The sequence below is a fragment of the Poecile atricapillus genome, chromosome W (assembly GCF_030490865.1).
Source record: "Poecile atricapillus isolate bPoeAtr1 chromosome W, bPoeAtr1.hap1, whole genome shotgun sequence".
NCBI classification, from domain to species: Eukaryota; Metazoa; Chordata; class Aves; order Passeriformes; family Paridae; genus Poecile; species Poecile atricapillus.
This window is the reverse complement of record NC_081288.1, coordinates 38,044,375-38,070,233: the sequence shown is the minus strand read 5'-3', so window position 1 is coordinate 38,070,233 and position 25,859 is coordinate 38,044,375. Positions and strand designations below refer to the sequence as shown.

Below are 25,859 nucleotides of genomic sequence, written 5' to 3'. Positions count from 1 at the left end.
TATTTATGGTCTCATACCACTGGCTGATGTCATGACCTGTGAGTTTCTGCTTTACCTTATTTGATTTTGGGGGTGAATAGAGGTATCTTGATGGATCTTATTATACATACTTTTTATTTGCTAATGTTGATACAGTTTGTGGATATTTGAATAGTTAAGACAGGCTTTCAGAAAAACAACACACTAGGAGCTGACAACAGCATTCAACCACAGTGTCTTATCAAGAAAGGAGAAAATATAACAATTAAATCAATATGCTAGAGGGTGAGCACTATATAATTAGGAAGCTGCAGCTTTATTCTTGTCTCAAAAGCTGTAGAAAGCCGTGGGTACCATTTTATTTCTGCATTCCCTCAGCCATTGCTTATTTTTACTGAGACAACCTGCTGGTTGACAGAATCTACTGATTTTCTTCCCCTGAACAAATACAAAACAATACGTGCAGTCTTCTTTTTTATTGCTAGTCTGCCACCTTTCAGAAACCACCTTTCCTCTCAAATGAGGTGGTAATATTTCCATGGGCAAAATACTATTTCTGCCACTAATTGTACAATGCTTTGCATTAAGTTCTGTGGGGAAACCCCCATTTATTTTGGTTGGCTGAGAGAAGGGTTGCCATGGGAGCCTGATGGCTGAGGATTAGAAAAATGTGTGTATGTGACAGTTTCCTACCCATTGCAACCAAAGACAACAATCACAAGTGACATGCAAGGTTACTAAGGCTGAAATGCTGGTGTTGCTTAACACCAGTTAACAATGGCTTAACCATTGTTAACTTCCATCTTGTTACATTTTCTAACTCTTCAGACTGTTTTCTTTCTGTGAAATAATATACTAAGAATAAATCTTCTCTGGATTTCAAAATAGAAACCTGAACTTACCTATACCATGATTTTGTTAAGCCTCCTAACCTGCAGTGGGGTGTGTACTTGAGCAGCATGAGAGGAGGTGGGATGGGGTGTGCTTTGGGCTGCTGGGGAGCAGGAGGGAAGGTATGGCACATCTGCCTTTATATGGGTACAGTGGGTACAGACACAGCAGCCCTTCCTCTTTTTTGCGATGGCATCTGCAGTGCCTGCATCTCATGAGCATCCACCATCTCACAGCGTCTGCAGTGCAGAGAGTAGAGACAGAGATCTTTTCACAGGACAGTTCATCATGCTGAGTTTGGACTCCATGCCATGCAATAGAAGTAAGACTTTCCCACCTTTTACAGGCTATGAACTGGCATGCCTTGCAGACCTGGCCCTCATTCACACACAGCAGGTACAAAATCTATAGATTTCAATCACACCTACATGGAATTACATCCCTTTGCCAATGTTACTTTATATACCCTCTCTAATTAGGAATGCTCAAAACAGATCCATGCACATATACAAAGTGTAATAGCAAGTCCTCTGTTCTGGCTCTTAAGAAGAGCTGAATCATTAGCAAACATTGTATTTCAGGTGAGATTTTCTGTAGACTACAAGGACAATCACAAGTGGAAGAGTGACTGTGTCTCTGATTAGGGGAAATCTTGGTGGAAGGACCAGATTGGTTGTAAATCAAAATTTATGTCAAGAGCAGTTTAAACTCCACTGCAGTCTAATGATGTCTTTCCAGCCAAAAAGAAAGTGTTAAAAAACATTTGAAACTATCATTGATACGTGTCATGGGATTATTTCACTCTGTAGCAATAAAGAAATGTAAGGAACAGGGTGTGCTCATATCTGTAAATCTGGTTTGGACCTATACTTCAGTAAGAAGAATGATAAAAGTAAAGAAGAAGCTGTCATTCCTGCTGCTGAGGGTTTGTTTTTTAATTTTTATTTACTTTGTTTCCTCAATCACTTTGCTTTACTCATTTGGCTGGGAGGCAAACGCGTTCCCTGTTGATTTATCTCTGTTCAGCCAGAGGCTTTTGCTACTCAGTTTGATTCCTAATATGGTAGCGACAGCAGATTTTGTCTGACTTCCAGAGAGCTCCTCTCAGCTCCTGGAATGCAGCAGGGAAAGAGTCCTGCAGAGGCCAACAAAGACAGTTGTTGCATTAATACTAATAAGGACCAGAAAATGGGCTTCCCCACATGTGCTGAAATTCCTGCTTTTATTACTATCTAAATCACCACTTTTCCCTTATTTTATGGTGAGGCTACAAATTGTATCCCATTACCCAGCTGAATGGTCTTTCTTGGTCACATTGGAAGGCCTGTTTTTCATAAAGTTTAGAAAAGATCTACTTTGTCACATGTTAATGCATGGCTCAAGAGTATGCTGTCACAGTATCAGTGGATTAATTATAGCACAGAAGAATAATGTTATGAGAATTGAAAAAACGTAGGATTTTGTAGGTTTTATTTCATTTTTCTTGCTTATTTGATTCAATACTCAACCTTTCAGTGGTCTGAAATAACCACTGTTAATAAACTGATTTTTTTTTTTTCCTTTAGTAAAAGTTCTTCAGGTAGTAGTCTTATCAAACTCACCAAATTCATTGGTGACATACCAAAATCCAAAGGATTGAAGTTCCTCTACCAAGCAGGGTCTCTAAAAGGTTAATGTGGAGCTGGAAATTAATTTCATTCCAAATACAGAACAACAGTGTGCATTGACATGGCTTTGTGATAAGCATTTGTTAAAGCTAAATCCTCACTAAGGCCTGCAATTGTTTTCCTTTGTGCTAATGGCAAGCTAATGGAGGCACTCCCTCTCTCTCCCCCTTTCTCTCCTTCTCTCCTAAGAGTATCAGAAAAGCAGGTTTATTGTTTGCTAAATGTGGCTTTTTTTTTTTTTACTTAAAATCTCATTTCTCCTTAGTGTGTTCTTTTCAACGTTTGTGATCTTCATTTTTAACATGAGAATATTTTGTCTATCTGAAACCCACAAGTTTAATATCACTGCTTGCTGATTGCCATTTGTGGCATATACAGTAAGTAAACAGAAAGAATTTAAATTATTTCTTATTGCTGCTTGAGTGAATGTCTTGACTGTTCACAAGCAAAACAAAGAGGCCTATTGTCACCTAGATACTGACTAATGCAGAGAAATGTTCAGTAGGAGTTTCCAGAGGAAAGCTGAAGCCTGGGTCTCCAGTGGAATTGGTTGCTTCATCTTCATACCAGTGATTTTTAACAGGAGCTAGGTGCCTTTGAAAATGGACCTATCTACAAATACTTGATACTTTTGAAAATCTATTCTAACTTTGGTGAACACTCCTTGAAAAAGATACTCTTTTGTGAGCTTAGTTTTACTGAAATTATTTCTATTCCCTGTTATACACAATGAGTACTACCGTGGCTTGGAAGCAGTGTCATCCAATTTTCCTTTACTATGGTTTCTATCTATTGATTACAAATAAAAACAGCAGTTTCCTCCACTAGCATCCTCCTCCAGTAACCACAGACACTCAGGCTTGTCTTTTCAAATACCCCTCCTTTCAATTCTGAAGAGCCAAAGGTTTTCAGAAATTCATATGTGCTTTTTGAATTCCTGGGTTATTTGATTGTGTTGCAGGTCATGATCCACTGACTAGGTGTGGCAGTTTCAGTTTGGAACTGGTCAGAAACACCAATTACGTGTAGTGGTTTTGGTTCGCTAGTTTGAGTTTCCCAACTAACACACTAAATAATGTAGAGGGTTTAGCACTGGCTAAAATTGCCAGTGCACTATTAGAATTACTTACTCATTTCCTGCTGTAAGATATGAATTAGGAGGGGAGGGCAAAACAGGCTCAAATCTTGCAAGATCTAGAGAAAACTTTAGTAACAGAACTAAAAGAATAATAAGAATCAGAATAAAACTTTCAGAACACTTCTCTTCCCCTCCCCACAACCTCTTTTCATTCCCAACTGACAATACAGAGAGAAAACCTGGGATTTTCAATCAGTTACCACCTCTACAATAGTCTTTCATCAGTTCTTGTAGGGAGAGGAGTTTCTCTCACCAGGCCATGGAGACTTCTCCGTAAGAAGCAGTTCTCTCGTGGATTTTTAATTTCCACGAATAGCAGCCGCCAGGAAAATCTGCAATTGTGAAGTTCGTCCCATCTCACGCAGCCTTCCCACAGCTACATTCATGGGCCATGTCTTTATGGGGTACTAAAAGCCAAGGTACTCTTCATCTATCTCTGAGATCATCTTCATCTCTGGGAGCAGAAGTCCTCTTCTTTCCCTTAGTGTTTTCATGTTGTTTCTTGCTCTGTCCTTTTCTCTCACTTGAGAGAGGATCAGTGTTTTGCAAGTCTCATCTGAGCAGTGAAAGAGTGAATATCTCGCCCAGGCCTGTGGGTGGTCACAGGGATGGCAGTTCTTTGGGGCTGTACCAGGATCTCAGGGGGCCCAGCCAGAATGGTGATGGCTGCATGGCTGTCACTGGCCCCTGCTCCCTTCGATTCCAGCTGTGGCTCTACGGCTTTCCCTCCGTCTGCCCCGCAGCTGCTCAGGCCGTGGTGGATGGGGCCTGGCCCGGCCCAGAGCCGCTCCTGGCGCCCAACAGACCCCAGCTCGGTACAGGGCTTGGTGCAAGATGTTGCAGCCATGGCCCAGCCACCATTGGGGTCCAGCCAGGCCATGCAGGCCACGGCAGGATGGGGCTGACCTGACTGGCTCCCAGATACCTCTTCAAAGGCTGAAGCAAGAGAGAGATTTCCCAGGCTTGCCCATCTTTAAGATGAGATTTTACAGAGGCAGATCTAGCTTCTTAATAGCTTAATAAGTTGTCAATTCTCAGAGCTAGCTAGCTATTGGTTTTTGCCAGGCACAGAGGAAGCTCTTAGCATCTTCTCTCAGAAAAATAATTTCCGTGGGTGGCTTTTTTCCTCCTCCCCAAATGTCAATTAATGCAAAACAAGCACACTAGGCTGCATGAAGATCTTGTTCAATGGAGTAGCAGGCAGGAATATGCTGAGCTGCCCAGATTCAATCTGGTTTGTCAGTGAAGCACACTCCACCACTTTCATACCAAATTGGCTATCTGCTGTAGAAATTTGTAGCAGGTATCTGAGCTGAAAACTATCATGTATCCTTGGATTTCTGAAAGGTTGTGTCTCCTTTGACTCACTTTTATACTAAAGTCGTGTAGAGTCAGTGGTGAACATGTCAGTCAAATATCCATTTGTATTATTGACTTACTAGGGCAATTTGAAGAAGAATTTGGGGCATGAGCTATTGGTCGTGTTATAAATACTTCCATCTTTCACCTAATGGCACCATTTTTCAAGTTATCTGTCCTCTTGTCTTATAGCAGGACTAATGTTCTCAGCAGCAGAGTTTTCCTAATGCAGATACTGTTGGCCTTGAACGCTTGTTCTTTTCCTTTAATCTTAGCTCTTAAATGACTCCTCATCTTGTTCTTTCTTGTAACTTGTCTGGAGTTAAAAAACAAAGTAAACAGTTCTTTCTCCCAAGGACTTCAGCTCTTCCATGACTCTTCAGTAAACATAATCTCAATGTTACTCTTGTCTATGGAAAAATTTGCCTTAAGTTTCAGGTCACTGCTTTTCCTTGTGTGTAATCAATAGGAATGTGAGCAGGCGTGCAGCCTCCCAGCCCTTCCTCTGCAAGTACTCAACTCAAAAATCTGACCTTCAGGCTTTTAAAATCCAGGGGGTTGGGTATTCTAAAAATTAGATTTTCACTCAGCTTTTACGTTCGGAAAACAGATAAAATTTAGCTGAACTCAGTTGAAATTGCTGATAAATTAACCTACCTTGTAACTTCTCATGATGGGATTAAGACAAAGATATTGGCCATCCCAATAAAATCTGCTTTTGATCTCTTTTTCCTTACTGTGATAAAATTTAATCAAAAAAAACCCAAAAAACCCAGTTATCCCAACAATACTGGAAAACATAATCCAGAATAGCCCTTTCCACTCCCTGAGCAGATGCAGTTCTTGCCTTGCAGTGTTCCAGGAGTCTTCTCACCACCAGGAAGCCCATCAACTAAGCTTGTCCTTAGCCATGGCTCTGAGTAGGGAATAAGAAAAGGTTTCTTGTGGCCTCTGTGTGTAAAGAGGTTCAAAAAACTAACTGTATTGTGTGTTACCTTAGGTTTTGTGTATGGGGTGGGTGGTTTGTGTGTTGAGACAGTAAAGAGTTTGATCCTCTATGTCACGCTAAATTTAGGTGCCACAAGTAGCCTGTATGAATTCCCAAAATCCTGCTGGATGTGTTGGGAGGCAGGAATAGGAGGGGAAAGAGAGCTGTTGAGTATTTTCTCCAAGTAATTTTGAATGCATGTTTTGCAGGCTAAAAGCAAGACTACATTCATGTACCCGCTTCCTTCCATTTATGGTTCTTTCCTTGAAGCTCAAATACAACAGAAAAATAATGAAAACAAAATGAGAACTAGGATCTATATAAACTTCACAAGTAGAAAAGTACTGAGTATTATTTCAAGTTGAGACTGAGGACTTGATGAATCCCTTTATGCATGCAGCCACTGATAAATGAAATGTAGTTTGGAAGTCTTTATATGCTCTTAAAATAAATATCAACCTTGATAAAGCGTAACTAGGGTTAATTTCTCAGCTGTGAAGAGTTCAGATCAGGCTGCTTTACCAGTAGATAATGATGTTGTAGCACTATATTTTCTATGCCTTCTTTACTGCAGCATTCCTGCAGTATTAGTTCTGTGCTATTTCTAGTTTAATCATCAGCATAAAAAAAAATACTTCACATTGTCTGGGACTGAGAGCTTACCTGGATGAGAGAAGCTATTTATAAGTGGCAGTGCTAGATTTTTACTAAAAGCGTCAGAATTATTTTGCAGTATATTGTCTTACATTTTTCTGGTGACTCATTTGTATGAGCTAAGGTAATTGGGTGTTTCCTACCCTGATGATCATGGGTAGATAAAACTCCTTGCTGCTTTGCTTTTCTATTTTTTCTGTCCTCTGCTTCTCCTCCCAGCTCGCCTAATGTTATTTTGGCCCATGAGAGTATGGATGGAATACAGGGCCAACTGGGTTTGCTGCATTTGAAGACTTTCATGGTTAAACAATATGATAGTTCAGTGTTTTTTTTAGACAGCCTTTATTGCTGACTTTGCCTGGTTGTGAGTGCATTACTTCTAATCCTCTGTGGAAGAGCACTCAGATTACCCCTTAGCAGGGTATATTCATTTTTTTCCATGTAAAGACAATCATGACACAATAGTGCCATGCTGACATTCAGTCCAGCTCAGCACTGTGTGCCTCAGGGAGGTGGGGCAGCTCTGCCCACAAACCAGCCCAGCTCTGGAGGGCTTCAAGGCACTCACTGAGAGTCCAGTGCAGAACATCATTACGTGCCCAAGCTCCTGGTTTTTTCGGCTAAGACATCCCACAATAACTGCTTTTTAACTTGGGTTGTTTGGATTGTTCTGTAATCTGTGCTTCTGATTCTCTGTTCACTCTTCTGCCTGCTGTTATTCCTCAGTCCATGTGTATTCCCCCTTCCCTCCCCCCCCAGTTCACTTGAGGACAATCTTTTGAATCTCTCTAAGCCTCTATGTATTATCTTCTGGTATTTTCACTGCCATTAATTTAATAAATAAAAAAAATATCTTTTTTTTTTTTTTCTACATCATCAAAAGGCATTACCTAAATTCTAACTCAGCAGTCTTATGGAATTTGCTGCCTGAGGTATTGCCAGTTTGCTTTGGTTTCAGTCTGAATTCCTGTCCTGGAGAGTCTGCCCGTATCAGCAGCTCAGATTAATACCTTCCCACTATTTGATATCAATACCTCCTTCACCTTAGCTACTGTTGTATTCTTTCTACTTGTATACAAGCATGGTATTACAATATGCATTTTTATTTCTTAATTTGTTATCCAAGATTGCAGGTGCCCTTCTCCAGTACGTTACAATTTTACAATGCCATGCTGTCTCTCCCCCTCCTCACTACATTCAAGCTTCATGAGCAGTCAGTTCCTCCCCTTTTGGTGCAGATACAGGGGAACAAGGTTTACTGCTTTGTTGCATGTAGTTTCCATGTAATCACATTTACAACGTGCTTGGTTGAGTAGCTTTGCTTTTCCACAAGAGTACTCTGTGTTTACCCACAGCCAAAATTCAAGGTGCGTTTTTCTGTTGGTTCAACCCACATTTGTTGTGCTTTATAAAACTGTTTTGCCTTTGTGTAACTGTGCTGAAATGAACCCCTTGGATACAACCGAAAGATCAACTGTCCTTGCTCTGGCAGTGAAGTTAATCATAAGCTCATAAGCACTAATTTGTGCTGGTTTTTAAATAAGAGTTTTGGCATTGCTTTGTTGGGTTTTTTTGTTTGTTTGTTTTTTTCTTTTTTCCCCTCCCATTTTCTGCTGTTTTCCCCATCTGGCACTGTAACATTTGTTGTTATGTTCCAGTTGGAAGCTCTGTGGGTGGAATTGCACACTCAAGAGATGGCTGAATAGCCCTTAGGCCACTGTGAACATTTCTGCTTCTGCTGTCAGCTCTACATGTTCAGCAACCTCAGTTTGGGATTCTTGGTGAGGGAATCATTGGTTGTCTGTCAGTTTTACAGCACCTCCTTCTCAAAGCTCCCTGGTTCTCTGAATTCAGCATTTCAGCAGCAACTTGATGTTTATAAAACTGCACACCAGTGAAGAGTTGTTATTTTGAGATTGTTCTGCTACACTCTCCATTTAACTCTTTTCATTCTAGGCAGGCTATTGTTACATTTACAGATACCAACCGCCTTCTTACCCACTATAAATGGATTCCTGGACTCCATTATTCCTGTGAGAATCTGTCTAATGTTATTGAATATGAAATTTAAAATTCTTTCATTTATAAATTACCCAGTCTTACAGCATCTTCTTTTAAAGATGCTGGTGGAAATATATAATATAAAGTCGCCTAACTTGTTACAGTGTGACATATCAGCCCAAAAGAGCCTGAATATGCTTTGTGAGTGTGCACTGGGTCCGGAGCATCCCTCCATGGCACAGACAGACATTGGCAACTGTGATAGGAACTTTTTAAACTTTTCACAGGTCTCATGACCTTCCTGACAGTCCCTCTGGATGGACTGCATGCAACTTCTCAACCCCATCGACAGTCAGCACCTACTGGTGCTGGTGTTGGGAGAGTCTCCACCACTCAATCCTCAGCTCCCTTAGTAAAAGGGATTTTAAAACGTGTTTTGCTGGGGTCAGGACTGGCATGGATGCTGCATAGGAACCTACACCAAATAGCTTTTGGTACTCACTTCTCATCTCAAGGCAACTGCTGAAGACTTGGCCCATAACATCAAGTAATCTTCAGCCTGGTGGTGTTGCTGAAAGTGTGATGAGAGTAAAAAAGTATCAGTATTAGCTGAGGATTGGACATTATGTAGCAAATCTAAAAAAAAAAAAAAGTTCTATTTTTAAGGAAATCTGATTTTTTAAACCTTACAAACCATATAGTTTATGCCAAGAGAACTGTTTCCACTGTGAGTGTTTTCCAATGTTTCTCTTGTGACATCAGTTGCTTCTTAAAAATAATGTCCTAACTTTCATTTGTTCATTTGTGGAGGAAGGTAGAAGGCCCAACAGCTTGTCTCAGTGAATATAAACTATAATTTTTATGCAGTGTGGAAGGTACTTGTGCTTCTTCTTAGTCATTGTACCATATATTGTTTTTTTCCTGCTCTGGCTTTCCTTCCCATTCAAAGCTTTCCATTCATTTGAAAAAATACTAGCTGAGAAAATCCAGTATCACTCTAAACTCATTATTTCAGAGATTTTTTTTTTCTGCTCTCATCTGAACATGAGTAAACAAAACAGAAAAAGTAAGGGGAAACTATCCATGGCCTGGATGCCACAGGCATCGTGTGAATTGTCCCTCTCCCTTGGGAGGAAGGGTTTATATGCCCACAGCGGGAGCGTGTCCCATGGTTCTTGGGAAAAATCAGCAAATCTGTGAGAACTCCCAGAAAAGTTTTTCCTGTTTTGCTTTGCTCTTAGAGCCCTTCTGCTTTCCATAGCCCAGCTCTGGCCTGTGCTGCTGTTTCTCTCCAGAGGTACGCAGGTGTTGCCGGCCTCCATCCCGGATACAGTGAGGCTGTTTGCTGTATTAAATGGCTGTTTTCCCCACTGCTGGCCAGGAGAACTTCACCTGAAACGTGTTTGCACAGAAGTGGAACAGGCTAAGGGTGAAGTACTGACCCTGCCCCAAGCTCTGGTCTAAGCCCCTGGCTTAGGTGTTTCCTTGGCTTTCCACCGCGCTGCTGCATTCCAGGATGAGAGTGGCTCTTTAGCCTGGAACTAACAATGAACCCTGCGTGTCACTTCTGTCCTAACTGCATTTGCACAGAAATTTGTAAAGCTGCATTTCCAAACCTCATTTTCTTTACCTCTTGAATCAATTTCCAAGCTCTTCATGAATTCATTCTGCTTCCTGGAATGGAAGCTCCACTGTCTGCTGACACTTCTGCTCTAAATGTCAGTGATGTTGAGCCTTGGCATGGATTGTGCATAAATTTTCTTCTGATGGAAAAAAACACGTGCTAATGAGCACCCAGTTATCCTGAACATTTTGAAGACAAAAATACAGCTGGAGGCAGTTCTGGCACCGTATTTCTTCACCATTTCTACATTTTAGTTGAGAACATCTTATTACAGTGTTTTGTCATATGAAACTATTCAGCTGTATCTATGACTAGTTTGTTCTGGCTCACGTTTTTTCCTGTTAATCATGTTACCCTTGTAGAGGGTTTTCTCTGATCTCACTGCACAGACCTGCATGGGACTTTTTTCTTCAAACCATTAAGCTCCCCCTGCCCACAGCCTCGGGACTGTAACTCCACACACAATCAATTCCAGTATTATCCCCTGTGGCATTTTTCAAATTTATCAACTTGTAGATGCCTTCCTTTTCATATTTTGATTAGATTGCAGAAGCCTTTATTTTATTTTAGAAAGGATGGGCACTATCCTTCTGTTTCCATTCAGAATAAGCTATTGTAATAAAACCATCCCAAGCTGACTATGTTGTTGATGCTTTTTTTCTGATACCCACTGAAATGGAAATTTGTGTGCTGAATTCTCTCCTACCTATGTGGAAAACTATTTTTCATTAGCTACTTACCCCTCTTAACATTTCTTATCTTAAAAACCTTTGAAAAACAGTCATTCTTTAGTTCTATCTTTTCCTGGCATATTATCTTTTGCCACAATTTTCTTCTTTTGAGTGGTAGTACTTTTCCATTTTATATATATACATATATATGTGTGTATATATATATATATATATATATATATATATATATATATGCCTCATGGTCCAGATTACTGTAGAAATCTTGGTATTACATACCATGTCGATTACTTCTTAAATAATGTATTGGCATCTTACTGCAAACTTCAGGAAAACAAAATGTGTCAGCTGGTTCCCCCATGCTTTAAAAGCAGTTCAGCTAGCCTCCATTGAGACATTACTGTGAGATCCACAATGCACAATTAGTTGTGAATTGTACATCTTTTTAGCGACCTTGGGTAGACTGTTAATGAGGGAATAAACAGAACAGTTTTATTCAGTCCCACATACTGGTTAAAATGTATTATTAAGCAAGGGGCACAAAGCTATTCTGTCTCCTTCAACGAGGGACATCTGGGTGGAACATCTTTTGTCTCGGATAGATGGGTGTGGCCCATCCAGAGATACCTGTGGATGTAATGTGGTACTAGGTCCCAGTTTACTTGAAAGGAATCAAACTCGTTAAAAATACTTCGATGTTCAGCCATGGAGAGAAGTGAATATTCTGGGGATCAATCTATTTGACTGTATCTACCTAAAAATAAAATTAATATAATTTATTAATTATATATTAATATGCATTTTAATATATACATTGTATATTATCTATAAATATATCTATAAATACAAATATTTTAATATATTTATAATATATAAATATAATAAAGAAATATTTACTCTAGAATAACTATCCAGGGTACATAAAGAGAAATGCTTATTTTCATTGGCATTGCCCTTTATGACCAGGCTCAGCATTTAACAGGCAATTTATCATTGCAGGCTGCAATATCAGTTCATCCTTACTAGTCTCAGTTCTTCAGTAAGACTATTTGCATGTTAAAGTATTACTCAGCATGACTAATGGGGCCAGAACTGAGGTTGTGTTGCAAGTAGAGAGATGTTTCCATTAACGCTAAACCTTATCTCACAAAAATCACTGGAGACTGGCACTTCCCAGAGGTTCTGCTTTCTTTAGATTATCATCCCTTCTTCCAGTAATTGATTCCAAGCAGTTCGGTTTCTGTTATTTAGTGGAAGAGAATCTGTCTTTTTCAGAGATTTATTCATGAAGTCACAAGAAAGTCTGTGCTTAGGTATCAGGTTTTCTGTGTAGAGTGCAAGCAGATAGATTACTGGGGAGTTGAGGGAGTTAAAGTTGTGGAAGATGGGAGAATGTAAGTGAAGATGGTGCAGTGGTAGCAGGGCCCATGTATGGGACACAGAATAGTGAGGAGAGGGGAGAATTAGGACCAGGATACTTCAAAAACAAGGATGTGGATATACCATCTAATGAGGATAAATTCAGACAAAATCTCAAAGGTCTCTTAGAAACCTCTCTATGGCCCACTTACTTGAGCTGGACACCCTGTTCTGATTTTAAATGTTTGTGATGAGTAAATTTATATAATGCTTTCCTGTGAAACAAGAAAAGAAGGAACATGGTTTTAGGTAAGTGATAAGTTTCTGTTTGGATTGGCATGACAATTTTACCCTCAGATAAAAGAAAATTGGATTATTTTATCATGTTACTTCCCATTCTGTGCTCCATTTGGTACCTCTGCCACTCAGTTCTGCACTACAGTGGCACCTCTGGGTCTTTCCTACTAAACAACTGGCATTTGACTGAGCCTTACTCAACTCCCCAGACTGACAAACAGAAGAAATTGATCAGGACTTGAAAAGAAACCACAGAAACCTATCTTGTGGGTCTTGTCCCATGGCTGTGAGTTGTCTAGGTCAGGTTTTCCTCTAATAAAAGCATAAAGATAGAAACTGTAGAAGCAAATAATGTAAAATTAATGTACTCATAGATCTACAAGCATCCACATACATTGATTTCTAGTTTAAAAATATTCTTCTCCAGAATATGGATTTTGTTATCAATATAGGACTATTTCTGCATCCCTTTATAAATCTTACTTCACAGTTCCTTAAGGACATATGAATAATCATCAAACCTGTGTATATTGTCTGTGCAAAGGCACAGATCAGCGAAGAATTGGCTTATATCACCTGCATTTATTTTAATAAATTATTCTGTTCTAATGCCCTTAATAATAATATATTACTGTACTGTTTAGCCTTCCAGTGTGGTAACTCAAATTATATCTTTACAGCATCTTACCTCATTCTCATTTTTAACACTCTACCACTGACTCATTGACTACTAATCTTTCTTAGTGTATATATTAGGTATACCTAAACCATCATTTTGAAGTTAGCACAATTTTGCATTTTGCATGGAGCCTCAGCGAAAGTGATGAGTTTTTCTCAAGTACCAACCACTGTTGAAGAAGGCCAGATTTGCCTCCTTTCCATCTTCAAAACCCTGTGTGCAATGATGTTCCTCTCAGTATTAAAAAAGAAATAAACCTCTGTTGGCTTTTTGCTAGCATTTTACTCCTCATATGATACTCCTTAATTCATAAATTGTGCAGCCACAAGGAACCCTTACAATCCCATCTTGCCTGATACGTAAACCTACCCAGATTTAATTTCTGTTTGAACTTTGAGTCTTTTAACAGCCTTCTGACAGCCATTGGATCTTTTTATACCCTTCTCTGCTGTCTTGAAGAATCTACTACCAAAATTTGTCTTCCTTCCAAGGAACTGTAGACTGTGATCAAGTGACTCCAGTAGCTTGAGAGGCCTCAAATGTTGCTTTGTAGTAAGCCTAAACAGAAAAATAGCTGAACACAGTGATGGTACTGCTAATTAACAGCTCCATGGAGGAATGTTAGTTCACTCTCATGTAATGGATTAAGAACTCACAGTGCTATTCTTTTAAGCAGGCAAAACTTGAATTGAAATTATCAGTGAGACACCTCATCAGCACTGTAACGTCCAGGAAAGATTTGCTCGCACAAGGAACATCTGATTAGATACCAAATGAGTTCCTTTGCCACTGGAAGTCATTTGAAATGACAATGGAATTCAGTAGAGAGTGGCAAAGCCAATCTGAAATTTACACCAGCACTGCAGCCCCCATGGGCTCTGGCTATCTGCAGCACTGGGGCAGAGGGCTGGTATTGAAGGGACAGAGTCCTTTCCTGCCAATCACAGCTCACCAGGGAGGTCAGAGGACAGGAAAACCATGACACAGCACCTGCCCAGGGAGTGATGGGAATAGTTGCTAGGTGGTTGTAGAGCATCTGGCCATGCCAACTCTGTACCTGCTGTGTGCGTTTGGCAGCACTCACTGGTCTTCGGAAAACCACCCACAAACCATTGCTAAGAAATGCTTGCAGGATGGTTAATAAGCTCTGGAACAAAGTTAGATGGAATTTACTCCACCTTCATGATGTTAAGGAGATAATGCAATGAATACTTTGTACCTTTTCCCATCAAGAATGCTTCACAATTGTACGAGAGTTTTTCTGTAGTAGAAATTAAGAACTTGTTTAAATACAAGCTGTAAATGTCGTTGGGTTTTTTTTTTAAATCTACTCTTACATGTATGGGATTAAAATTTGTAGAAAACACACTGAACTCTCCTTCTTAGCTCTGCCTCTTCTTTTGAATGTTTAGATCCCTATGTGAAGATCCATCTGATGCAGAATGGTAAGAGGCTGAAGAAGAAAAAGACTACAATTAAAAAGAACACTCTGAATCCCTACTACAACGAGTCTTTCAGCTTTGAAGTACCATTCGAGCAAATTCAGGTAATGTCAGTGTTTTGTCTTTCCTCTGCATTCCATTTCTCAGCCCTTATAAATATTTAACAGGAATCTTGTTAATTATCACATGTGCATGCCTTCATTAGCACCTAGGTGCCAGCCCTGTGCTACATTAGATGAGTGTGACTGCTTCAAGAGGGAAATTATAAAATATGAAGTACTTAGGAAGCTTTGATTCATCAGTGAGAAATGGATAACTGACATTTTCTATTAACAGAAATGGATTTGGGGGAAAAATAAATCCACAGGAAAATAGTGAAGGAAAGTGCCAGCAAAAAGGTATAGAGATAAAAGAAAAACCGTATATAACATTTTTCCCTAAATTATTTAAAATAATAAATTGGCATTATCAGATAAATTTGTGTTCCATGTGCATTTATTTGCCCTGTTTTTTGAAAGCACTATAATACCCCCTTAAAGTAAAACACCTAATTCTTACAAACCTTGTTTACAGTTCTTCACTACACTTTGAAAACTTTTTCCCTTGGAAGAAGGCATTGAGAATCTCAGGGGTCAGTACTGCAGTACCTGTTCTCTTAGTGCCTCAGGAGAGCTCCAGTAGTTGTCCAGATGCTACTTCCAGAGCTCAGTACCTAAAATTAAGTCTCAGGAGTCAGCAGAGTGAGATGGAAGTCACCTACATTAGCAGTGGGAAATACCAGGACAAAGCATCGTGTAACTTTTTTCCAGGGATTCAGTTCCCTATCTTTGAGCTACTGGGAGACAAGCCATCTCTCACGAGGGAGAATTAACTTCTTTTGATGTTAACTGTCTTTTATCTCAAGAGAGAAGCTTTTTTTTAACCATCTCAGGAAGCATGTGGGAAAAGAACTCCATGCTGGCTTCTCACCTCGCCATGGAGCCCCAGGACTATGGAGATGTTAAGCAACACAACAGCTTTTCTGGGTGGAGCTGAGTGGGGAAAGTGTCCTTTCAGGAGCCTCCCAGTTTAAATGACTGTCATTTAAAACATCTCTGAATACCTTCTGTGGATTGTAAGAGAAGTCATGGTATAAATTAGGTGCCCTGCTTTTAAACTTGTAGTTTTAAAAGTTTCAATGTATTTAAATTCCTCGGACAAAACTTAGAGCGCCCTCTTCATTAGATGAGAGTACAGTATGGATTTCCACATTTTGTATCTTGGATTTTGTTAGCAAATGGGCTGGAGAGAAGCCCAGGAGCCAAGTCCTACCTTTCAAGTAAAACTGTGCTTGCATTTTTCTGACTTGGTACTAAAAAAGATAACAAAACTGGACAAGGTGAAGCATGGGCACAGTGACTTTAATGCATCACTTGTCCATTTAGAATTTCTTCATGCCCTACTGCATGAACAGGTGTCTATGGATTCTAGGAATCAAAAAGGAGGAAATCCAGAGGGGGCTAATTTCCCTTGATTTTAATGAAAGTTGGTCTGTGTGCTTGTGAAAGATTTCATAACAAGGATCAAAGACCTAGAGACAAAACAAGATTAATCAAATCCAGTGGCAGTTTAGGCAACAAGTATCTTGATTTCCAAATAGGGACAGGATTGAGGAGCTGGAATGGTTTTCTCCAAATTACCCTGTCAAAGCTTTGGCATGCACCTTTGTTAGATGCATTCTTGGTACTTGAGCATTTTGCCTTCTAATTCTAACTCATTTTTTGAGGTGGATATAGTTTATTTTAAAAGTATTGTGGTTTAGAGGTTTAAATTTTTGCCTTCTTTTTTTTTTTATAAGTTTATTAGAATGACTTTTTTAGCTATCTACTTGACTATTATATAGCCCCAATTTTAAATCTGCAATTATGGACTTTGGTCATTTGCCAATGTATTTTGAGCTAGTCATAAAAGACTAAATTTAGAAGTTGCTTCATCATGGATACTGAAGTGATTTCATCATTAGAAAAACATTTTAAATGTTATATTTAGACAATATGGTAGGAATCAATGTGACTTATGTGTTATTCATGTAAAAGTCATTAAGCAAACTTTCATTGTCAAAAAATAATGGTTAAACAAGTTTCTTGATTGTTGGAGAACAAAGAGAGGTCATGGAGGGAAAAGCAGGTCAATAACAGTACATCTGTATAATTTTAAAGGAGCCAAGCATTAACATTTTCAACAATTTAAAAGTGACTATGGGTTCAGGCTCTTAAGAGAAAGAAAGTGATGTCTTCAAGGGTAATGGGAGAACCCCATTACTAGGAAAGTCAAATCCTGTTGCTACCAGCACATCAGGCACGTATTTTGCCACATGCAAAACAGACTGCCTTTGTAGGCAGTGGTGTCCCCAGGCCCTCTCAGTCCAAAGGGCTTAATCACACCATGGAAACTGCTAATCCAAGTGTTTATTAGGAGAGGCAGGGCTTTCTACTAGCACCTCTTGGGTTTTGCCATGCAGCTGCTCCTTTAATATGTAGTACAAAGGCAAAGAGATGCTCACATTTCTCTGTAGGTTTAGTTCAGAGATCACGAGGGGAGAATCATCTCCAAGTTAATTATCCGAGCTGGTTGTTCTTACATCTTTGTAGAGCAAGGAAAAGGGTCCTTCATTTACAGTGCTCATTTTTGTCTTATAATTAACATTAAAAAAAAAAAAATCCAGTAATAACTATCCCCAAGCTTCTAGGTGCAGCAGGCAAGCATTTTTTGTAGTGTAAAAAAATAGTCTCATGCTTAATTTTTATATCTGTGAGTGTACCATGCTTCTAAAACAGAAGTGTTCATTTAGGGAGGTAGCATTAAAAGAGAGTGTATTGCAAACAGCAACACTGAAATGTAATTCTGGCACCTAGAAATACCTGCTTCAGAATATTGCCTTTTATCATGAGTGCTCTGGGGAGGGAAAATCTTGAGTTCGATGTATACTTTTGTCATCAGCAACTATATAAATACTTTAGTGCCTGTTGGAATCATCTCTTTCTCTGGCTCAGTGAACTGTACAATCCTGTAAGGAAATGGACTTTATAAAATAAATCTCATGACCCTGGTCTTGCTACTTTTACAAGATAATGCTACTGCAAGCCCTGAAATTAATCATTCTAGTAAGAGGTCCAGATTGTAGATATATCAAAAACCTAATTCTAGAGAATAGGAGATCCTTCTGGAAAAGTGTTTCAGGAAATTTCTTCCTTCTATTCAGGAAGCTGGCACTGGAATCAGGAAAAGAACTGTATGTTCATCATTAAAAATAAAGCTCTGTAAGAAGTGTTTAAAATTTAGCAAAATCAGCCCAAGACTGTGCAAGTCTTAGGTGCTGTTGGGGAAGAACAACACTCCAGTGAAGGAATAGCTGTCTATGCTCTTTTGACAAATATTAGAGACCTGAAAGATGAGAATAGTGTGTACGTGCACACAACTACAAACATAAATGCCTGGCTCAAACACCTCCCAGTGTGCCCCAGCCTAAATGGATGGAAAATTGTCTGTGTGCTGTGACAGATGGGCTCACAGACCATGTGGGACTTGTTTAACCCTGTTTACCAGAGGTCACCATTCCTATAGAAGTGGCACTCCAGCATCAGCTCATTATAGTCCGTGCCAGTGTGTCAGAGCCCCGAGACACCAGGGGTTTAAACATCCATTCCAACTCCCTTAAGCACCCAGCCTGTTTTCTAGATCTCTCTGTGAATACACAGAATATACACGGTATACACACATGCTTGTATGTATGTACAAGTACACACACGTGCGTAGAGATGAGAACACGTGTGTCTATGTACATAGTAACCTTAAGGGCCATCTTCTGAATTTATCTGAAAATACCTGACTAGCATACTGGATGGATGGGTAAGAGTTGCTAAGAAGTAGAAAAACAACTAACAGAATAGAGTACACCATTGCAAACATAGAGCCGTTTCAGAACATTAGTTGTTAACTTATTTACTTAAAAAATAAGGGTGTGTAAAATTGCACTTTTGAATTAATTTACCCATAAGTTGTTAATCTGTTAAAGGAAAAACAAACAACCTCTATTTCTATATGAAGTTATTCAATGCAAGGGGGCAAGTTTCAAGCTAACAGGGAGGTTGTAAAGCTGATTTTATTTGGAAGGCTCACAAGAAGCAAAACCAGAAGTTTGGATTTGCTTCTCATTAGGGGAATCCACTCCAGCTGTCACACACTTCCCCCTTCATGACTTCTCCATGGCTGGCTGTCCCCACATTCATCCCTGCCAACCTTCCCCTTACTGTCATGCTCACTGCTCTTTCTCTCTCTCATTACAGAAAGTGCAAATTGTTGTGACTGTTTTGGACTATGACAAGATTGGCAAGAACGATGCCATCGGGAAAGTCTTTGTGGGCTACAACAGCACCGGCGCGGAGCTGCGGCACTGGTCAGACATGCTGGCCAACCCCCGGCGGCCCATTGCACAGTGGCACACCCTACAGCCCGAGGAGGAGGTAGATGCCATGCTGGCAGTCAAGAAGTAAATTAAATTAAATTAAATTAAATTAAATTAAATTATGAAGAAGAAAAAGAAAAAGATGAAGAAGAAGCCTTTCTGCATTTGCCCACATAGTGCTCTTTAGCCAGTATCTGTAAATACCTCAGTAATATGGGTCCTTTCATTTCCAGCCATGTGTTCCTGACACAGATCAGTTGTACTTTAAAATTCCCATTTTAATTTGCACAACTTTAAATGTAGAGAGCCTTTTAAAGGCACTTCATTTCACCACTGCCCACCCCAGATCTACTCTTCTTTTAAGCAATATGATGTGTAGATAGAGCATGACAGAAATTATTTATTGTATCACACAGTTGTATATATACACCAGTATGCTGAGAATTTATTTCTAGTTTGTGTATTTGTATGTTGTAAGCGTTTCCTAATCTGTGTATATCTAGATGTTTTTAATAAGATGTTCTATTTTAAATTATGTAAATTGACTGAGATGTAGGAGAGCTGATACTATATTATAGGGTAACTATTGTATCGTCTGCATTCCAGAAAAAAATAATCCAACTTGTAAGGCACTAGTAGTGTTACACTGACATCTTAAAGGACAACTTAAATCTGAGCTTTCAACTGGACCATCCTAATAACACACTTCACGTCCACAGTGAATCTTGGAGGGGCAAATCCAATTGGGTAGACTTCTTTCACAGGAAACTTAGCATGATCTGAGCAATTCCATGGCTGACCTCATGGAGATGTAGCCAGAAGCCAGGATATAGTTTTTTTGTATATATTCCAAAACAAACACATAACAGACTGAAATGGGTTTAGATTGAAAGTTGAGGAAGCAGTTCCACAGGAGGCAACAATTTCATCTAACATATGAAGACAGACCACTGCAGAAGTTGTGCAGGGAGTGGGAAGAGGGAGATGCAGCAGTAGTAAAACGCTGCCATGAAAACAAGAGTAGCTCTCCATTATCACCTTTATACAAAATTTGCATACTGTGAATTCCATCCACGATTTCACATTATAATGAGTTTGCACATTAGACTTTGTAACAAAATATTTTATGATACTAACTCAGATTAGAAGGAATGCAGAATATTTTTTAGACACAGCCGTGTGAGTTTATTATACAAAATAGTTTCATGGTAAACAGACAGTATTGTAATCCCATCAGAAGATGACAAAATTTAGCCATAGTTCTAAATGCACTTCAAAGTAAGCCAAAAGAGAACAGCTAGTGACCTTTTATATACTATTTATACTTAAGTTTTAATTTGTCCTTTAAAAAAAAAAGTGAAAACAAAGAACAAGTTCTAGAAAACTGAAGCAACCTCTTCTGTATACTAGATGCTCGTTTCAGGAGGAGTTTTTAAATGTTTTAAATGTTATTATGTAGTAAATGGCACTATTATGAAGCTATTAGTCATTCCATAAGAGTCTTGAAAGACTGCTCTGTGTATCACTGTGACTGCCGTGTGTGCTTAGAAATGTAGTTTTCTCAGTGGATAGCAATCAATTTATTCCGTAGTGATATTGTAATAATACTGCCATTCCCTTCTACTGCACTGCCGAAGGAACGCATAGCACAAGCAGTTCCAGTTGTTACGGACCAATGTAGAACTGGAGAGCTATGCAGGGGACAAGGATGCTCTTGTGAATGGGTTGACCACGCAGCATTTTGTCAAGCCCTGTGCAATACTCTACGTTTCCAAGCGCCCTCGCCCCTGCTGCTTTCCCGTAGAGTCATCTTACAGCTCCCCAGCATGGCCCCTCCGCTGCACCATCTCATCAAGTCATTCAGGGCATCACTTCTAGCTCATGTACCATCCTTGGAGGCCCCTCGCTTATCTTTCCAAGCTGTGAATATATTTATAATGCTTTGAAGAGTTCATTATTTTCAGCAATGCAAACGACCCTAGAAATGGAGAAATGCTATTGCTTTTGGAGGGAGGCATGAGAATTAACCGTTACTGTTCTTATCAGTCTTCTGTGTCTAACAAAGATGAATGTAATCAGAGAACTGTGCACTGCAAACTAAATTCCACAGCCTTCCTCAAGGCTCTACTTCTGGGAGAGATGTGACAATCTCAGAGGTCAGTGAAGGGATGGCCAAGCACCCCTGATTTTCAGTACTTTGAGGGTAAAACTACTGGGAGGAGAATAAAAGCCTGTATCTCTCCCCACCTCCGAAAGTGAGAATAGCAAGATCCATTTTCTTTCTTTTTTACATGAAACATAGAAAAAACACAAGCGAGACATTTTCTGATAGAAACAGGCACATACATGCAAAGCATCAAGCTGGAATATTTTAAAATCTTATCCTTAAGGACCAAACCCCACCAAAGAGAAGAAGTAGACAGTCAGCTTTCCAGCCTAGGAGCTTCATGGTCTCCAGCTTTCAGTTATTCATTCAGGATAGCTGCAGGTTCAAAGTGCCAGGACTGACTTATTGTGTTAAGGTATTCTTAATGCTTTCTCTTCCTACACTGCCAGACTGAACGTCACCCTAGAACTGGTTTGTAAGGTACAATGATTCTCAGAGACTGAACCTGCCATGTGACCAAGATGACATTTTTCATCCTCAAAGAAGCCACATGTACCTTTCTGACAAAGCTGTGTGAAGTATTAGAATCTGATGCTGTAGAAAGATCCTAGTTGCCTTTGTGTATATTTACTGCCTGCTTGAGTGTTTCTCTGTGTGGGTTTTCTCTGTATCTTGTAGAAATGTTTGGGGTGTTTTATCCTGCCATATCGCTCGTGGCCCGCGAGCTGACAACTTTAGCCGTATTTTACCTTCATTTTTGATGAGGTGGTTTATATTTTGTTTCACTTTGTGTAGTGACTCCCCACAGTAGAGTTTTCCAATTGTCGTTAAACTAACATACATATTACACAGATATTCAATAAAAATGTTTTATTTCCTGTTGATGTTCTGGCATTTCTTTTTTGATCTAAAATTTTGAAAAGGCATTTCACTCCAGGACTTTCACACAATCACATACTTTGAAGTGTCACAAGTGAAATAGCACAGCACGTTTCGAGGGGCTCTGAAAAGCTGCTTTCATCAGTAAGACAGTCACAGCCAGCAGCTCTACAGTAGATGAATTCACCACCTCTGTTGCAGATGAAGCACTATTACCTTGTTTACCCAGGAGCCTGATTATTTGCCTCAAAAACCACCATCCTCTATCAAAACATGACCATGGCAAAAACTCACAAGTAGTTGCCTACACATCAGTATTCCAGACAATTGTGCTAAAGCGTGGTTGAAGTTTTTATTAGGAGAGAGATGGTATATTTTAACCTACATCCAAGTGCTACTTCTAAGATGACCATAAATTAAAACTCTTGTAGATTAAAGATCATCAAATAAGTGCTTAAACTATGGGGGAAAGGGGTAGCAGGGAGAAGGTATTGCAGGTCCTATATGCACCAACCATCTTTGCAGCTCTTAGGAATACCATCTTTGAGACATCTTTGTCAATCAAAACCAGTTCTTTCAACAGAGTAATCAGTTAAAATCAGTCATTACAACTAATGTAAGGAAAAATGCTTCATATAATAGCTATTATACTAAGTGGGGAAAGCAGCAAAAATTACCGATTTTATTCAGCTCATTTAACCCCTAATCAACTGACAAGAAAAACATTTTTCCCAACTGTCAGACTGTTACCAAAGCAAAGTGTCTGTCTCTCGATCACTCTCCACATCATGAGTCAATGAAAGCTAATTGCCTGTTAGTTATGCAAAGAAAAAATTAAGACAGTTTATTTTTGATTACTCTAACAGCCCTGTTTTATTTATTTATGCTTTAACATTCAGGCTGTCAGTTCAATTTTACACATACTGACCTTCTTTTCAGAACATGAACCTATGGAATGCACGTCCAGCCCTCATGTTCAGTACCTATTCAAGCACTGTTGCTCATCCAGGCATTGAATAAAGTATGAAAAAGACATTTTCTTGACATACTACCAAAATTCTTAAGCAGCCTTCATAACCGTTACCTTATATGCACCAAATCTTTATCTTCAATACAGAGAATACTTTTATTATTTTACCAAAATGTAGTTCCAAAAGCACATGACAAACTGGTGCAGAGGACACAAACTCTATGTAGTTCTCTGTGACCAACACCTGCAGCAACATTCAGACATGAGCCATGCAAAGAGATGTATGTCAAGATTATGCTATATTCAAGATAAAAAAGAAAGTTCTACAAACTAGGAGATGATCTAGATGTCCTTCTTGAAGCTTATAAAGAGGCCAAATAAATCGGGGAAGTGAAAACAGCTCTTCTATGCTTCTGGGGTGAAGGTGGAGGGTACAGCTAATACAGTCTTTTTTTTCTGTGCATGCACTGTGTGGTAACATGCTGAGATTTTGATCAGCCATTTAGCCAAAAAAAAACAAAATACACCCACCTTACCAAATGAAGAGTTTCATCTTCTGACAGAACCAGTCTCATCAGTTTGACAGTTCACATTTAATTTCAAATCTTTGTACACTGTCTTATTACATACAACAGAGAGCACACAGTAGGCGATGATGGCCTGATGTTATAGTACCAAATGGAGCTGACACCAGTTTTCCTCAAAAACAAAAGACCAACGCACAAAAGTGGCAAAATAGTCTCTGCTCTCCTAATCAAAATTATCCCATGGTCTTGCACAGACCTAAGCTTGCTTGCATTCCCCCTGAGCCCAGGGAAAGTTCCTTTATCCATTATGTTCACAAACATGTACCTTAGCCTAGAAGGTTTCATGGTTTTCCTAAGGAGCAGCAGCGCCCATTGGCACCAAGAATTTGTTCCAAAACCGTGACATGGATCTGTCATTGAAGAGTTCCAGATTGAGCTCCTGGACCATTCATCACAAGGAAGAGGATTCCTGGCTGTTAATCCTGATTGAAAGCCTGACAGGCTGGAACCCAGAATGCAATGTTGAAGTCAATTATTTCACACTTACTCAGAAACATTCTTATCCTCTTGTTCTGGTGAAAGACAGACAGCCTCAGTAACTTGCATCCTGCTCAAAACAGCTTTATTCTTCATGAAACTCCCCAAGATGTTTATTTGTTTGGTTTTTTTCATGGCAACCTTTTCTTTTTCCTGTAATAGTCAAACTCAAAGCAGCTTTTATACATTTCTTTATTAAAATACAAGATTGCCTCTATTGTTTAACTCAGTTTTAAGAATTCTAAAACCAACTCTCCAAAATATATTTTATATGTAATTAACATATAAAATATGTTAATTGGCTTTAACTCCCTGCTTCATCAAACTTCTTAGTTTCACTTCTCTCTAGCCATACACCATGATCTGACACTGATTAATGGGTGATCAGTGATGGAAGGTTATCAAGGAAATCAAGTAATCAGAGTGACTCACAGTGTCCTTTTCATGGATTGAATGAAGATTAAATGGTCAAATTTCAACATAGTGTATGATTAAGGGTGAGATGCTAAAGAGGTCCATTGTTGCAGATGAACATTTATTAGTGATCTAGAAAACAGACAAATGAGTTGGCAAAATTTACCTGTGGTATAGAATTGTTTCAGCTGGAACAAATCTAAATTATGAGGCCATCTCTAATCTCATAGATTGAAAATCAAGTACCAAGACAGGCATTTCAATTCAAATCTTACTGATCACCCAAATATTTGGATAAATTTTTGAACAGTACTTCCAAAAATGTCTCTAAAGATGATCTCCAATTAGAAGGTAAGAGAGCTAGTCAAGCCATTAAGACAAATGAAGGCAGAACCTCTTTTTTTGTACAAGAGTTACTTCCAGAAAAATAATTTGTCTTCTCAGTGGTCTCTAAGAAGGTAATGAAATCTTCTGACAAACTTTGAGTACACAAAGGATGTTCAAATTACAATCCTCATATACATATTTAGCCTTCATATATGTTATCTGGAATATGTTTATTGGTAACATACTTCACACATGGACAGAAGATGCTCTGTGTGCCTGCACAGCACTTGTACCAATGCCAGGATGCTGCTTGGCTTCAGTGTGGGACTGCTGCCTCTGAGACATCACACCCTCCATTCAAATGTCTCAAAGTGCTTTTCAAAGACCAGACTAAACCTTGGAACATATCTATTGTAAAAACTGGAAAATGCTATCCCATTAAGAGCTGTGTTATGGTCTGGTGTAGAGTAAAATGTTTGCAAAGGCAGCTGAATCAGGTAAGTCTTTGTAGTTGAAACACAGGGCATAAGAAAGGATTTGAGGGAGTCCTTGGCAGAAAGAAATTCTGAAAAGTAAATCTAAAAAGATCCAATCTTGTGGAGGAAAAACATTTATGGAGACAATATAAGTGAACAGCAAAAAAAATAAAAATTTACAGCTAGTGAGTAAAAATGTATCCTAGCTATCCAGAGTTCTGCTATACTACAGAAAAAGTAGGTACAGATTTGTACCAGAGTCGAGTCCTGCTTAAGTCACACAGTGCCTTGTCTTTGAGCCTTCCAAGTCTCCAGAATAAAAACCTGAGACAATTCAGGTTATTATTTTTGCTTTGCTCCATGCTTCTGAAAAGAGTATTTTTCCTAACACAAAGAATTAGCTTTCCCACT

General features: G+C 39.2%; 1 protein-coding gene across 1 annotated transcript in view; it reads left to right on the top strand.

Moving 5' to 3' along the window:
• The window catches only part of LOC131592372 (synaptotagmin-1-like), a 336,297-nt gene extending 314,095 nt beyond the window's left edge, over positions 1 to 22,202 (top strand). The window contains exons 10-11 of the mRNA XM_058863843.1: positions 14,738 to 14,871; positions 19,093 to 22,202. Of these exons, the coding sequence (XP_058719826.1) occupies positions 14,738 to 14,871; positions 19,093 to 19,299 (341 nt within the window). The 3' untranslated portion in view covers positions 19,300 to 22,202. The remainder of the gene's footprint in view (positions 1 to 14,737; positions 14,872 to 19,092) is intronic.
• Positions 22,203 to 25,859: the final 3,657 nt, after the last annotated feature.